This window comes from Scyliorhinus canicula, chromosome 18, assembly GCF_902713615.1.
Source record: "Scyliorhinus canicula chromosome 18, sScyCan1.1, whole genome shotgun sequence".
In the NCBI taxonomy this organism is placed as follows: Eukaryota; Metazoa; Chordata; class Chondrichthyes; order Carcharhiniformes; family Scyliorhinidae; genus Scyliorhinus; species Scyliorhinus canicula.
This window is the reverse complement of record NC_052163.1, coordinates 71,280,951-71,297,212: the sequence shown is the minus strand read 5'-3', so window position 1 is coordinate 71,297,212 and position 16,262 is coordinate 71,280,951. Positions and strand designations below refer to the sequence as shown.

The 16,262-nt window shown below is 45.3% G+C and overlaps 1 protein-coding gene across 3 annotated transcripts in view; it reads right to left on the bottom strand.

Moving 5' to 3' along the window:
- Positions 1-16,262, bottom strand: part of itgb4 (integrin, beta 4) — a 311,978-nt gene that overhangs the window by 19,197 nt on the left and 276,519 nt on the right. For all 3 annotated transcript variants that reach the window (XM_038777234.1, XM_038777235.1, XM_038777236.1), the window contains 2 exons: positions 11,147-11,293; positions 9,914-10,102 (listed from right to left, as the gene is read on the bottom strand). In XM_038777234.1, coding sequence (XP_038633162.1) covers positions 9,914-10,102; positions 11,147-11,293 — 336 coding nt within the window. The remainder of the gene's footprint in view (positions 1-9,913; positions 10,103-11,146; positions 11,294-16,262) is intronic.

Below are 16,262 nucleotides of genomic sequence, written 5' to 3'. Positions count from 1 at the left end.
GAGGACTGTCAGAGGATGCAGCAGGATTTAGATCATTTGGAGACTTGGGCGGAGAGATGGCAGATGGAGCTTAATTCGGACAAATGTGAGGTAATGTATTTTGGAAGGTCTAATGCAGGTAGGGAATATACAGCGAATGGTAGAACTCTAAAGAGTATTTAAAGTCAGAGAGACCTAGGTGTACAGGTCCACAGGTCACTGAAAGGGGCAACACAGGTGGAGAAGGTAGTCAAGAAGGCATACGGCATGCTTGCCTTCATTGGCCGGGGCACTGAGTATACGAATTGGCAAGTCATGTTGCAGCTGTATAGAACCTTAGTTAGGGTACACTTGGAGGATAATGTTCAGTTCTGGTCGCCACACTACCAGAAGGATGTTGAGACTTTAGAGAGGGTGCAGAAGAGATTTCCCAGGATGTTGCCTGGAATGGAGTGCATTAGCTATGAGGAGCGGTTGAATAAACTCGGTTTATTCTCACTGGAACGACGAAGGTTGAGGGGTGACCTGATAGAGGTCTACAGAATTATGAGGGGCATAGACAGAGTGGATCGTCAGAGGCTTTTCCCCAGGGTAAAGGGGTCAATTACTAGGGGCATAGGTTTAAGGTGCGAGGGGCAAGGTTTAGAGTAGATGTACGAGGCAAGTTTTTTTACACAGAAGGTAGTGGGTGCCTGGAACTCGCTGCCGGAGGAGGTGGTGGAAGCAAGGACGATAGTAACATTTAAGGGGCGTCTTGATAAATACATGAATAGGATGGGAATAGAGGGATACGGATCCAGGAAGTGTAGAAGATTGTAGTTTAGTCGGGCAGCATGGTCGGCACGGGCTTGGAGGGCCGAGGCCTGTTCCTGTGCTGTACTTTTCTTTGTTCTTTGTTAATTCTCACCACCTTGACTCAAAGATAATTTGGACAGCAATCACTGTGCAAGTCAATGGGGGCCCTGTCTTTCTAGCAAAAAGCTCTGTGCTAAGTTCTCCATCACGGTGTTTACACTTCAGTAATAATCATTGGGTATAACAAGTTTACAGAGGCATTTTCTAAATGGAAATTCTTGTTCCTGCTCAAAGTTTGAGGTTCTGAGAATAAAATAGAGCAGGAAGATGAGGCGTGAAGTTTCAGTTGGGGCGCTTGATAGTTACAAGGAAGCGAGGAAGGATCTAAAGAGAGAGCTGAGACGAGCAAGGAGGGGACATGAGAAGTCTTTGGCAGGTAGGATCAAGGAAAACCCAAAAGCTTTCTATAGGTATGTCAGGAATAAAAGAATGACTAGGGTAAGAGTAGGGCCAGTCAAGGACAGTGGTGGGAAGTTGTGTGTGGAGGCTGAGGAGATAAGCGAGATACTAAATGAATACTTTTCGTCAGTATTCACTCAAGAAAAAGATAATATTGTGGAGGAGAATGCTGAGACCCAGGCTATTAGAATAGATGGCATTGAGGTGCGTAGGGAAGAAATGTTGGCAATTCTGGACAAGGTGAAAATAGATAAGTCCCCGGGGCCGGATGGGATTTATCCTAGGATTCTCTGGGAAGCCAGGGAGGAGATTGCTGAGCCTTTGGCTTTGATTTTTAGGTCATCATTGGCTACAGGAATAGTGCCAGAGGACTGGAGGATAGCAAATGTGGTCCCTTTGTTCAAGAAGGGGAGTAGAGATAACCCCGGTAACTATAGGCCGGTGAGCCTAACGTCTGTGGTGGGTAAAGTCTTGGAGAGGATTATAAAAGATACGATTTATAATCATCTAGATAGGAATAATATGATTAGGGATAGTCAGCATGGTTTTGTGAAGGGTAGGTCATGCCTCACAAACCTTATCGAGTTCTTTGAGAAGGTGACTGAACAGGTAGACGAGGGTAGAGCAGTTGATGTGGTGTATATGGATTTCAGTAAAGCGTTTGATAAGGTTCCCCACAGTCGGCTATTGCAGAAAATACGGAGGCTGGGGATTGAGGGTGATTTAGAGATGTGGATCAGAAATTGGCTAGTTGAAAGAAGACAGAGAGTGGTAGTTGATGGGAAATGTTCAGAATGGAGTGCAGTTACGAGTGGCGTACCACAAGGATCTGTTCTGGGGCCGTTGCTGTTTGTCATTTTTATAAATGACCTAGAGGAGGGCGCAGAAGGATGGGTGAGTAAATTTGCAGACGACACTAAAGTCGGTGGAGTTGTAGACAGTGCGGAAGGATGTTGCAGGTTACAGAGGGACATAGATAAGCTGCAGAGCTGGGCTGAGAGGTGGCAAATGGAGTTTAATGTGGAGAAGTGTGAGGTGATTCACTTTGGAAAGAATAACAGGAATGCGGAATATTTGGCTAATGGTAAAATTCTTGGTAGTGTGGATGAGCAGAGGGATCTCGGTGTCCATGTACATAGATCCCTGAAAGTTGCCACCCAGGTTGATAGGGTTGTGAAGAAGGCCTATGGTGTGTTGGCCTTTATTGGTAGAGGGATTGAGTTCCGGAGCCATGAGGTCATGATGCAGCTGTACCAAACTCTGGTACGGCCGCATTTGGAGTATTGCGTACAGTTCTGGTCGCCTCATTATAGGAAGGACGTGGAAGCTTTGGAACGGGTGCAGAGGAGATTTACCAGGATGTTGCCTGGTATGGAGGGAAAATCTTATGAGGAAAGGCTGATGGACTTGAGGTTGTTTTCGTTAGAGAGAAGAAGGTTAAGAGGTGACTTAATAGAGGCATACAAAATGATCAGAGGGTTAGATAGGGTGGACAGCGAGAGCCTTCTCCCGCGGATGGAGGTGGCTAGCACGAGGGGACATAGCCTTAAATTGAGGGGTAATAGATATAGGACAGAGGTCAGAGGTGGGTTTTTTACGCAAAGAGTGGTGAGGCCGTGGAATGCCCTACCTGCAACAGTAGTGAACTCGCCAACATTGAGGGCATTTAAAAATTTATTGGACAAGCATATGGATGATAAGGGCATAGTGTAGGTTAGATGGCCTTTAGTTTTTTTTTCCATGTCGGTGCAACATCGAGGGCCGAAGGGCCTGTACTGCGCTGTATCGTTCTATGTTCTATGTTCTATGAAACAGTGTAAAAATCTCTCCCGTTTTCTCTCCTGAAGGTACCTTCTTCTTCCTCAGGTTGACCTGACTTGGTGGGATTAGAAAGGACACCTGGTGTCCTCGGCTGGCATGGGCAAGATGCACAGGAATAGCAGCTTGGATTATGATCTTGCGTCTTGGAATAATGCTTGAACCCGTGGCTTACTAAATCAGGTGAGAGTTTCAAACTGAGCTAAGATGGACTTCTCACCTCCTCCAGTTTGTCCTTCCTCCCACTGCTCTTCAAAACCAAAGCTTGGCATTCTCCAGTCACTACTTTCTGATTCTCTCTTAATCCTTTGAAATTTGACATTTGTCCTGGACTATAGTCCTTGGCCGTTTATGTGATATTCTTGACCAAAATTAAGATGGTAAAGCTATTTGTACCTGTCAGTCAGCAATGCTTACCAAACTCTAAGAAGTTAACACCAAGCTTGGGGGTAACAGTTATGGTGCTTAATTGGTGATCCAGATTATTATTTTTTTTTAATGTATTTTATTACAAACATGTATCAAAACAGGTTACAGTGAATGAACACCCCGGGGAAACATACTTCTCAACAATTAACTATACAGTCTGTACAGATTTTCCCCCTTTTTCACTCTCCCCCACCCTCCCCGCGATGAACAGCCCCTCAAACACGGTTACAAACATCCACTACCTTTCCTCAAACCCCCCTGCTGAGCCCCTTAACTCATACTTTATCTTCTCTAATCGCAGGAAGTCATACAGGTCACCCAATCAAGCCGCTAGCCCCAGTGGCGATGCCGACCGCCACTCCAGCAAAATTCGTCACCGTGCAATCAGAGAGGCGAAGGCCAAGACATCGGCCTTCCTCCTCTCCATGAGCTCCGGCTTCTCTGAAACCCCAAATATCGCCACCAAAGGGTCCGGGTCCACCTCCTCCTCCACTACCCTGGCTAAGACCGCAAACACTCCCGCCCAGAATCTTCCCAATTTTTCGCAACCCCAAAACATGTGCACGTGATTCGCTGGCCCCCGCCCACACCTCTCACACTCATCTGCTACCCCCATCATGGCAAATTGTCAAACTGAATTAATTAACATATTCTATCAATGTCTATTGTAAAAACCTACCTGGTTCACTAGAGTCCCTCAAAGAAGTTAACCTCCTACCCTACACCGCTGATACTTAATGCCATTTTAATTGTTTAGCAACAAACAGAACAAATGAAAAAACAGATATTGGGGAAAAAGTCCATTACTCCTGTGTCATTGACAAATTGGGGACTATTAAATCGATTGATTAAAATCAGGGAGTAAGCTCATTCAGCAGTCTGTAGGAACTACCCTGCAATCTAGGTGAACAAAGTGGGTCTCTCCACTCTGCCACTTGATGAAAAAATAGAACAAACACATTGACAGATAGAGTATGAACACTATTCAAAAGATTATAAACTGGACAGGGTTTGGATCACTGGAACATGAAAATGAAATGAAATGAAAATCGCTTATTGTCACGAGCAGGCTTCAAATGAAGTTACTGTGAAAAGCCCCTAGTCGCCACATTCCGGCGCCTGTTCGGGGAGGCTGTTAACATGAAATGATGGGTTTTAAAGAAAATAACCAAAGGGCTTGCATTTATATAGCCTCTGTCCTGATATCAGCCTGTCTGAACGTGCTTTACAACAGCTAATTTAGAACACTTGAAGTGTAGTTACTGTTGGGCAGAAGGCAGGAGAATGGGGATGAGGATCACATTAGCCATGTTCGAGTGGAGCAGACTCGACGGGACAAATGGCCTAATTCTGCCTTATGGTCTTATGTTGTGGTCAGTTTGTGACTTTGACTTGGCAAATTATCGTTTTTTGGTTGACCGCATAATCTTCCTCCCGTGTCTCCCGCTGTGTGGAGCTGTCCTTTCCTTGTCCTATTCTTATCTATTGAATCACAGGCAGAGGATTACCTGCATTGGCTCCTCTTCCTAATCATAGAACATAGAACAGTACAGCACAGAACAGGCCCTTCGGCCCTCGATGTTGTGCCGAGCAATGATCACCCTAATTAAACCCATGTAACCCATATACCCGTAACCCAACAATCCCCCCATTAACCTTACACTACGGGCAATTTATCATGGCCAATCCACCTAACCCGCACATCTTTGGACTGTGGGAGGAAACCGGAGCACCCGGAGGAAACCCACGCACACACGGGGAGGACGTGCAGACTCCACACAGACAGTGACCCAGCCGGGAATCGAACCTGGGACCCTGGAGCTGCGAAGCATTGATGCTAACCACCATGCTACCGTGAGGCCCCCTTGATGCTGCTCCTGGCATACCCTTTTGCGCTCTTCATTGAACCAAGTTTGGACCCTTGGCTTTATCTCCATGGTAGAGTGAGAGATATTCTGGGCATGAGATTACACAATGTGGTTGAGTACAATTCTTCTGCCTCTGCTGATGACCCACAGCACCTGATTATTGTCTAGTATTAGAACATAGAACATAGAACGATACAGCGCAGTACAGGCCCTTCGGCCCTCGATGTTGCCCGACATGGAAAAAAAAAACTAAAGGCCATCTAACCTACACTATGCCCTTATCATCCATATGCTTGTCCAATAAATTTTTAAATGCCCTCAATGTTGGCGAGTTCACTACTGTTGCAGGTAGGGCATTCCACGGCCTCACCACTCTTTGTGTAAAAAACCCACCTCTGACCTCTGTCCTATATCTATTACCCCTCAATTTAAGGCTATGTCCCCTCGTGCTAGCCACCTCCATCCGCGGGAGAAGGCTCTCGCTGTCCACCCTATCTAACCCTCTGATCATTTTGTATGCCTCTATTAAGTCACCTCTTAACCTTCTTCTCTCTAACGAAAAACAACCTCAAGTCCATCAGCCTTTCCTCATAAGATTTTCCCTCCATACCAGGCAACATCCTGGTAAATCTCCTCTGCACCCGTTCCAAAGCTTCCACGTCCTTCCTATAATGAGGCGACCAGAACTGTACGCAATACTCCAAATGTGGCCGTACCAGAGTTTGGTACAGCTGCATCATGACCTCATGGCTCCGGAACTCAATCCCTCTACCAATAAAGGCCAACACACCATAGGCCTTCTTCACAACCCTATCAACCTGGGTGGCAACTTTCAGGGATCTATGTACATGGACACCGAGATCCCTCTGCTCATCCACACTACCAAGAATTTTACCATTAGCCAAATATTCCGCATTCCTGTTATTCTTTCCAAAGTGAATCACCTCACACTTCTCCACATTAAACTCCATTTGCCACCTCTCAGCCCAGCTCTGCAGCTCATCTATGTCCCTCTGTAACCTGCAACATCCTTCCGCACTGTCTACAACTCCACCGACTTTAGTGTCGTCTGCAAATTTACTCACCCATCCTTCTGCGCCCTCCTCTAGGTCATTTATAAAAATGACAAACAGCAACGGCCCCAGAACAGATCCTTGTGGTACGCCACTCGTAACTGCACTCCATTCTGAACATTTCCCATCAACTACCACTCTCTGTCTTCTTTCAACTAGCCAATTTCTGATCCACATCTCTAAATCACCCTCAATCCCCAGCCTCCGTATTTTCTGCAATAGCCGACCGTGGGGAACCTTATCAAACGCTTTACTGAAATCCATATACACCACATCAACTGCTCTACCCTCGTCTACCTGTTCAGTCACCTTCTCAAAGAACTCGATAAGGTTTGTGAGGCATGACCTACCCTTCATAAAACCATGCTGACTATCCCTAATCATATTATTCCTATCTAGATGATTATAAATCGTATCTTTTTATAATCCTCTCCAAGACTTTACCCACCACAGACGTTAGGCTCACCGGCCTATAGTTACCGGGGTTATCTCTACTCCCCTTCTTGAACAAAGGGACCACATTTGCTATCCTCCAGTCCTCTGGCACTATTCCTGTAGCCAATGATGACCTAAAAATCAAAGCCAAAGGCTCAGCAATCTCTTCCCTGGCTTCCCAGAGAATCCTAGGATAAATCCCATCCGGCCCCGGGGACTTATCTATTTTCACCTTGTCCAGAATTGCCAACACTTCTTCCCTACGCACCTCAATGCCATCTATTCTAATAGCCTGGGTCTCAGCATTCTCCTCCACAATATTATCTTTTTCTTGAGTGAATACTGACGAAAAGTATTCATTTAGTATCTCGCTTATCTAAACCGTCATCTCTGGTGTCCCACAAGGATCTATCCTTGGCTGCAATCCTGCCATTTCCCATTTACCTGCTGCTCCTTGGTGACGGAAATCAACCTCTCTTCATCTACTCACAGTTCCCAATTTGTCAGAATCCAGTTCTGGAGCAGCTGAAATTTCCTTCAACTAAATATTGTGAAGACTGAAGCATTGGGTGCGATTTAACAAAAAAAAACAAGGGTCCAGTTTTGGGTGCATTTAGGGGGGTATTTCTCGGCACCTGCAGTGTCGAGAATGAACTCACGATTAAACAGTCTTTTGTGTCTTTGCTCGGAATGGCCCACCAAGGCCGCACTTAGCTTCATCTGCTGCACTGACGAGCTCAATTCAGCTCGTCAGTGGAGGAAGAGATCAGTGCGCAATTTTTAAATGCCGTGCCAATCTTCCCAATCTGTGGATCCCCCCCACCATGACCTTCAGACACCTTCCAACACCCTTAACTTACCTGGTAGAGGGTCCTCGAGCACCCCCCCCCCCCCCCCTCACCCCACTTCATAAGGGCAGGGCATGCCAGGCCCGATTCCTGGTAGTTCCAAACTGGCACCCTGACACTGCCAGCCTGGCAGTACAACCTGGGCACCATATGGCACACAGGTGGCACTGGCAGGGTGCTAGGCTGACAGTGCGAATGTGCCCAGGTGGCATGGGGGTGTCAGGGTACCACCCTTCCTGGAGCCTGATCACCCTGGGGGCCTCTGATCTCCTTGGGAGACCCCCAGAAGCCATTACACCTGATTCACATTTGTGTAGATGTTTGGATAACTCCAGCGCAAACATTTAAGTTTGCTGAACTGCACACTTAAATATGTAAATTTGAATCCTGCCCATTGAGAGCGGAATCCAGATTCTGACACCTCCAGAGATCTCGATCTCGCGAGGCATCCCGAACATTGTAAAGTGTGCACCTCATCACGTCACCCATACCTGCGCGGTCATTATCTTTTGCCTTCCCTACAAATTCTGTTTCCTAACTAGCGACTCCAAACACCTCTCTGAGCCTAAGCCAGACTGTTCACAGCTTTGACCCAGAGATGAGCTATTGAACACACATCCACTCCAATGTCAAGCATCCCTACCTTCACACTGGTAAGGACATCAAACTTCACCCCAGCTTTAGCTCACCTGCTGGTAAAACGCCCAATACTTAACCAATCCAATGTTCTCCTGGTGGAAGGTGGTTCCACCCAACATCAACTGGAGCTCCTACAAAACTTCACACCAAGAACCGTTCACCAATCATCCTGTGCTCACTGACGGCCGGTCTAGTAATATCTCAACTTGAAAATTCTCATCCATTTTCAAATCCTGCCATGGCCTCGCCATCTCCTGCCCTGAAATCGCCATAATTCTCCAATTCTGACATCCTTTATTTCTTTTTTAAAATAAATTTAGAGTACCCAATTCATTTTTTCCAAATTAAGGGGCAATTTAGCCTGGCCAATCCACCTACCCTGCACATCTTTGGGTTGTGGGGGTGAAACCCACGCAAACATGGGGAGAATGTGCAAACTCCATGTGGGCAGTGACCCAGAGCCGGGATCAAACATGGGACCTCGGCGCCGTGAGGCAGCAGTGCTAACCACTGCGCCGCCATGCTGCCCTTTCCTTTATTTCAATTGCTCCACCACCAGTAGCCCAATCTTGAGCTGCCTAGGTCTCAAGCTCTGATATTCTCTCTACGGGTGGAATTTTCCACTCCCCCGAATGGTATGTTTCATGGCAGCGGGATGCCCAACATTGTCCGGCAGTGGCATCTTCGGGTCCCACTGCTGTAAACATGGTTTTGCGTCGTATGCACCACCCACCGCTGGGGAACCTGCAGAGGGGGTTTGTCATTGGCGGGATCGGAAGATCCCACCAGCGGCAACAGCTGGAAGATTCTGGCCTTTTGTCTCTTTCCTTCTTTAAAACCTGCCTCATAGACAAGCGTTTGGTTATCTGTCCTCTATCTCCCTCTGAATTCTGATCAAACAGATTGGACATTTTTCCACATTAGACGTTAGAGGTACCATGGGCAGGATGCTCTGCCCCGCTGCACTACATTACTGCCTCACCACTCCAGCGGGATTCTCCGTTACGCCGGCCAGTCAATGGGGTTTCCCATTGTGGGGCAGCCCCACGCCATCGGGAAATGCCTGGGCGCCGGCAAAATGGAGCATCCCGACAGCAGAGACCCCCGCCCCATATGTTTTTGTTGTAGTAATGTAGGAAATGTGGCTGTCAATCGGTGTGCAGTAAGGTCCCATAAACAACAATATAATAACGGCATTAGTTGAGGGATAAATAAATATAAACACCCATTAGGAAAGTCAAACAAATTTTAGAATTGTTTTTTTCCCAATCTTTAGTCTCTTGAATTGGCCCAACTTCTTGTCATAGGACACAACGCACTGAGTTAATTCAGGAGTTCACATTGCAGTCAATTAGGTATTCAAAATAATCACATGTCTTTGCTCATGGAATTTCCTTTCACTCTCAGAGAATATCTAAATGTGGGTATGTGTAGATTATATAGACTCTGCAAGGGTTCCAAATTGAACTCGGTAATGGCTGTGACATTACAATGACTGATTCCTCATTAACAGTAACATACAGAAATATATCCAGGGCAGGTACCACAAGATGGTCAGTCCTCCAATTACCTGGAACTGGACTCAGAGGACTCATCGGGTCCACCTTCGATTCAATGGTGATGACTCCTTCTCGCTCTGGGCTCCACCCCTTATCACTCAGTGCCTTGACCTTGAACATGTAAGATTGGTTTGGTATAAGGTCATTGATGATCATGGAATTTTCATTGGGGTCGGTAATGTCAATTGTTTTCACCTCACCTGAAATGTCATGAAACACTGATTAAAGTTTAATTTAATCACATGGTGGCTTGACCAGAATCATAGCTCAATGTCAATCATCCTTTCTCTTCTCATTTGCTCTCTTAACATATGGAGTATTGCTGCTAGCCTTGCATATACTTGTCAGTTACCCAAATTCCTGTTGGCTGTAGTTTGTCCAAAATACTTCTTTCTTCATAGATTCCAGGTTGCCTTGGATTTACACAGCTTCACCTCGGGATTGGGACTCCCCTTTTCCCTAAATGCATGGAGGTGGGAGCATCTTAGAAACTTCAGAGAATTTCTACAGTGCAGAAGGAGGCCATTTGGTTCATCGAGTCTGCACTGACCCTCAAAGTACATCCTACCTAAGCCCACTCCCCTACCCCATCCCCATAACCACAACTAACTTTTGGACACTAAGGGGCAATTTAGCATGGCCAATCCACCTAACCTGCACGTATTTGGACTGTGTGAGGAAACCGGAGCAACCGGAGGATACCCAAGCAGACATGGGGAGAACGTGCAAACTCCACACAGTCACACAAGGCCGGAATGGAACCCGGGTCCCTGGCACTGTGAGGCAGTAGTGCTAACCAATGTGCCACCATGCCACCTCTCATCCCTGGGCACGTGAATGTCTGTTTCTGGCTATATGCTGATCTATTCATCTATGTATATCTCTGAATGTTCCTGTATGCTGGTTCTTTTGTATATATATGGCTGCCTCTGCCAGCATACCAGTCACTCTGAAAACAGCAAATGCTGCTCATACTCAGCATTTCTGACAGCATCTGTGGAGAGAGACAGGATTAAAGTTTCAGATCAAGGACGTTTTTTGAGTCACCCTGTTTGTCTCCATCTCATTTTCTACAAACACATCTGATAACTTCACATTTTTCATCTGTAACGTTAGTGAATTAAGAATCTCCAACTTCCCACCGAACCGTAGTGGGAAACGTTTTAGACATTCAGAGAAGCAGTGAGGCTTAGAGCTCCCGGTAATGACTGTGGGTTCATGGAGTGCAGGGACTCAGCACTGACCTCCTAGAAGAGGCTGGTACGTGATTCGATAGCCCAGGACCTCACGATCACATTGAGGTTTCTGCCAGCTGACTTTCAACGCGGTTGCTCCAAGTGCAGAGAACACAAGGCGAGTTGGAGTGTCTGGGATCCCGGGAGATCTGCTTTCTGCAGGGAAGGCGACAGAGAAATAAATGCAGAGTCTCAAATTAAATGAACATTAAAACACAGGCCAAAGTTCTGCTTTTCATCTAATGTCCTAAAATATTTAGCCAGTTAACCTACGAGGGAACAAGCGGTTCTAGATCTAGTCCTGTGTAATGAGACAGAGTTAATTAATGATCTTATAGTTAGGGATCCTCGCGGAAGGAGCGATCACAATATGGTGGAATTTAAAATACAGATGGAGGGTGAGAAGGTAAAATCAAACACTAGTGTTTTGTGCTTATACAAAGGAGATTACAATGGGATGAGAGAAGAGCTAGCTAAGGTAGACTGGTGAAACAGTTGAGGAACAGTGAAGAACCTTCCAAGCGATTTTTCACAGTGCTCAGCAAAGGTTTATACCAACAAAAAGGAAGGACGGTAGAAAGGGGGAAAATCGACCATGGATATCTAAGGAAATAAGGGAGAGTATCAAATTGAAGGAAAAAGCATACATACAAAATGGCAAAGATTAGTGGGAGACTGGAGGACTGGGAAATCTTTAGGGGGCAACAGAAAGCAACTAAAAAGCTATAAAAAAGAGTATTATGAGAGGAAACTTGCTCAGAATATAAAAACAGACAGTAAAAGTTTCTACAAATATATAAAACAAAAAAGAGTGGCTAAGGTAAATATTGGTCCTTCAGAGGATGAGAAGGGAGATTTAATAATGGGAGATGAGGGAATGGCTGAGGAACTGAACAGGTTTTTTGGGTCGGCCTTCACAGTGGAAGACACAGCAACTGATGGAAATGAGGCTATGAGAGGTGATGACCTTGAGATGATTGCTATCACTAAGGAGGTAGTGATGGGCAAGCTAATGGGGCTGAAGGTAGGCAAGTCTCCTGGCCCTGATGGAATGCATCTCAGAGTGCTAAAAGAGATGGCTAGGGAAATTGCAAATGCACTAGTGATAATTTACCAAAATTCGCTAGATTCTGGGGTGGTCCCGGCGGATTGGAAATTAGTAAACGTGACACCTCTGTTTAAAAAAGGAGGTAGGCAGAGAGCGGGTAATTATAGGCCAGTGAGCTTAACTTCGGTAGTAGGGGAGATGCTGGAATCTATCATCAAGGAAGAAATAGCGAGGCATCTGGATGGAAATTATCCCTTTGCGCAGACGCAACATGAATTCATAAAGGGCAGGCCTAACTAATTTAGTGTAATTTTTGAGGACATTACCAGTGTGGCAGATAATGGGGATCCAATGGATGTGGTATATCTGGATTTCCAAAAAGTTTTTGACAAGGTGCCACACAAAAGGTTGCTGCATAAGTTAAAGATGCATGGCATTAAGGGTAAAGTAGTAGCATGGATAGAGGATTGGTTAATTAATAGAAAGAAAAGAGTGGGGATTAATGGGTGTTTCTCTGGTTGGCAATCAGTCCCTCAGGGATCTGTGTTGGGCCCACAATTGTTCACAATTTACATAGATGATTTGGAGTTCGGGACTGAGTGCAATGCATCCAAGTTTGCAGATGACACTAAGATGAGTGGTAAAGCTAAAAGTGCAGAGGATACCGGATGTCTACAAAGGGATTTGCATAGGCTAAGTGAATAGGCTAGGATCTGGCAGATGGAATACAATGTTGACAAATGTGAGGTTATCCATTTTGGTAGGAATAACAGCAAAAGGGATTATTATTTAAATGGTAAAATATTAACATGCTGCTGTGCAGAGAGACCTGGGTGTGCTAGTGCATGAGTCGCAAAATGTGGTTTACAGGTGCATCAGGTGATTTAAGAAGGCAAATGGAGTTTTGTCCTTCATTGCTAGAGGGATGGAGTTTAAGACTTGGGAGGTTATGCTGCAATTGTATAAGGTGTTAGTGAGGCCCCACCTGAAGTATTGTGTTCAGTTTTGGTCTCCTTACCTGAGAAAGGACGTACTGGCGCTGCAGGGTATGCAGAGGAGATTCACTAGGTTAATCCCAGAGCTGAAGGGGTTGGACTATGAGGAGAGGTTGAGTAAACTGGGACTGTACTCGTTGGAATTTAGAAGGATGCGGGGGAGTTCTTATCGAAACATATAAAATTATGAAGGGAATAGATAGGATAGATGTGGGCAGGTTGTTTCCACTGGTGGGTGAAAGCAGAACTAGGGGGCATAGCCTCAAAATAAGGGGAAGTAGATTTAGGACTGAGGAGGAACTTCTTCACCCAAAGGGTTGTGAATCTAGGGAATTGCCCAGTGAAGCAGTTGAGGCTCCTTCATTGAATGTTTTTAAGATAAAGATAGATAGTTTTTTGAAGAACAAAGGGATTAATGGTTATGGTGTTCGGGCCGGAAAGTGGAGCTGAGTCCACAAAAGATCAGCCATGATCTCATTGAATGGCGGAGCAGACTCGAAGGGCCAGATTGCCTACTCCTGCTCCTAGTTCTTATGTTCTTATGTTAACCAAAGCCAGAAATTCTGCAGTTTCATGACTGAAAAGGGGACATCATCAGCATCTCCATCCATGAAGCTGTTTGCCTTGTCATGCAAATGGGTAAGATGTCATGCAGATCATCTCCACTTGCACTGGATATCCTGGTCAATACTTAGAATCTGGCATTGATAAGTGCATGGCTAACCTTTGTTGCTATCAAGGAAGGTCTGCAGAGAACACTGCCAAGATTGACTGGAATAACCCCTGAGGTTGAATAATGTGTCTCTGCTGGCATGGACCCAGTGGGCCAAATGGCCTCCTGTATCGTAATGACCCTATGATATTCCAAGACTATAATCTGGCAGCAGTGCGTACCTATAAGGTACACAGGACTGAGCGAGCAAGGCAAAAATATAAGATAAGAGAGAAACCAACTAGCCTGAGATAAAAGAATGACCTGTAAATATTCCCCTACAATGAGTTCTGCTCCACAGTACCGCAACATCAATTACAGGAAACAGCTACACACGAGCCTATTTGACCTGGAGAAAGGTCATTATCATTCTCGAATTATCATGCTTTTGAAATGTTGTGCTCACAAAAGGTGAAGGATGTTAGTCCTGGGAAATAGAATAATTCCAATTCAAGCAACCAATTTCAGCATCATACACCATCAGGGCAAGTTCGGTATTGATTACTGCCCCAACCTTTTGGATTAATCTATTTCACTAGTGATCCTATGGCTAGTTAGAGATATTTCTGACATTAAGACATGATGATGAAGTTCCAAAGAGTGTGCAGGTTGGCATATGTAAGGGTCCTTCCTAGTGATTTCCTTTGTTCCTATTTCTTTTATTTTGTTTTTATTGTTTTTGGTCCATGGATCATTAATAGAGACTTACCTTTTAAGTTGAGCAGAGGACGTAAGGAACTCAAAATGTCAAATAGTAAAATAGAACGCTGTATTACAAAGGTTTGTATTTTGGGCAGAAGAACCCAAACTTTATGGCACCCAAGATATTGAAGGGGTTTGTTTCAATTGATTAGCTGGATTGGCCAAGGACAGTATTCTGCCCGGCAACCAAAAGTGATTGGTTCCTGCTAGGGGGGAGTTTTCGGAGAGAACCCAGCAAAAGCCACGGGACCCTCAAGTTGGAAGCAGCTCTCTCTGCTCTGCTGCCGACTGTCTGAAGGCTGACACTTATAGACCATGAAAGAAGATGCTGTCTCTCTCTCTCTCTCTCGAATGCTGGCTGTCTGCTCTTTCTGTGAAAATCATCACAAGCTGATAAAAGATAACATCCATCTGAATGCTTGGACTGAAGAATAAACTAACTGGAATCTGAAACAAAGACTTATTCTTTTGCTTGCATCATTATTTTACACCCCTCGGTGTTTGTTTATCTGTCTGTGTGTGTGTGTATATATAGAGAGCGGGGTGAGTTAAAAGGCAGGGGGTGGGGTGTTAGAGATTAGTTAGCACGGTAGCCTTGTGGATAGCGCAATTGCTTCACAGCTTCAGGGTCCCAGGTTCGATTCCGGCTTGGGTCACTGTCTGTGCGGAGTCTGCACATCCTCCCCGTGTGTGCATGGGTTTCCTCTGGGTGCTCCGGTTTCCTCCCACAGTCCAAAGATGTGCAGGTTAGGTGGATTAGCCATGATAAATTGCCCTGAGTGTCCAAAATTGCCCTTAGTGTTGGGTGGGGTTACTGGGTTATGGGGATAGGGTGGAAGTGTTGACTTTGGGTAGGGTGCTCTTTCCAAGAGCCGGTGCAGACTCGATGGGCCGAATGGCCTCCTTCTGCACTGTAAATTCTATGTAAAGATCTATGTAACCAGTAGCATTTGTTGCCTATAGTAACTGTTAATGGTAAAAGGTTAATTGTGTTTAAATTTACAAACCTGGTGACTGTAGGTATTGGGCAGCTGAAGACCTCGGGTATTTTAAAAATACAAGTTAATTTCAACCGTATTGCGATTCTGGGTCAGGTGGAGCTGGAATTGACAGCGCACTGGCGCAGAGCATCATGACACAAATTATTGACTTTATTGTGCCCAATTTTATCTGACTTCCTTCAAGATAGTTCTTAAAACCTATTTCTGACCAGCCTTTTTGTAATCTGCCCCAAAGTCTCCTTCTTGTGACCTGGTATAGAGTTTGGCTTGTTAACACACTTGTGAAGTGCCTTGGCTTGTTTTACTATGTTAAAAGTGCTATACAAATGCAAGTTGTTATTATTCAGGTTGAACTAGAGGTTGATTTTGAGCTGTGTGTCCATGGATTCTAAGAATTGGGTTGAGATTAACCTGAACCCTAATTCATATTGTCAGCAGAAGAGGTTCACAATGCATTAACCAGAGCAACAATGATAAATACTTGTGCTGTAGACTGTCTGTTTGCTTCTGAAATGAAAGGGAGTTAGGATCAAATCTAGCAGGTTAATGTGTCTTGTATTTCCATGGGGAAGAAGGCGGAAGCACATCTTTGGGTGCTCCAGATTCCAAAGATGCTCAGGTTAAGTGGATTGACCACAATAAATTGCCCCTTAGCGTCCAAATGATT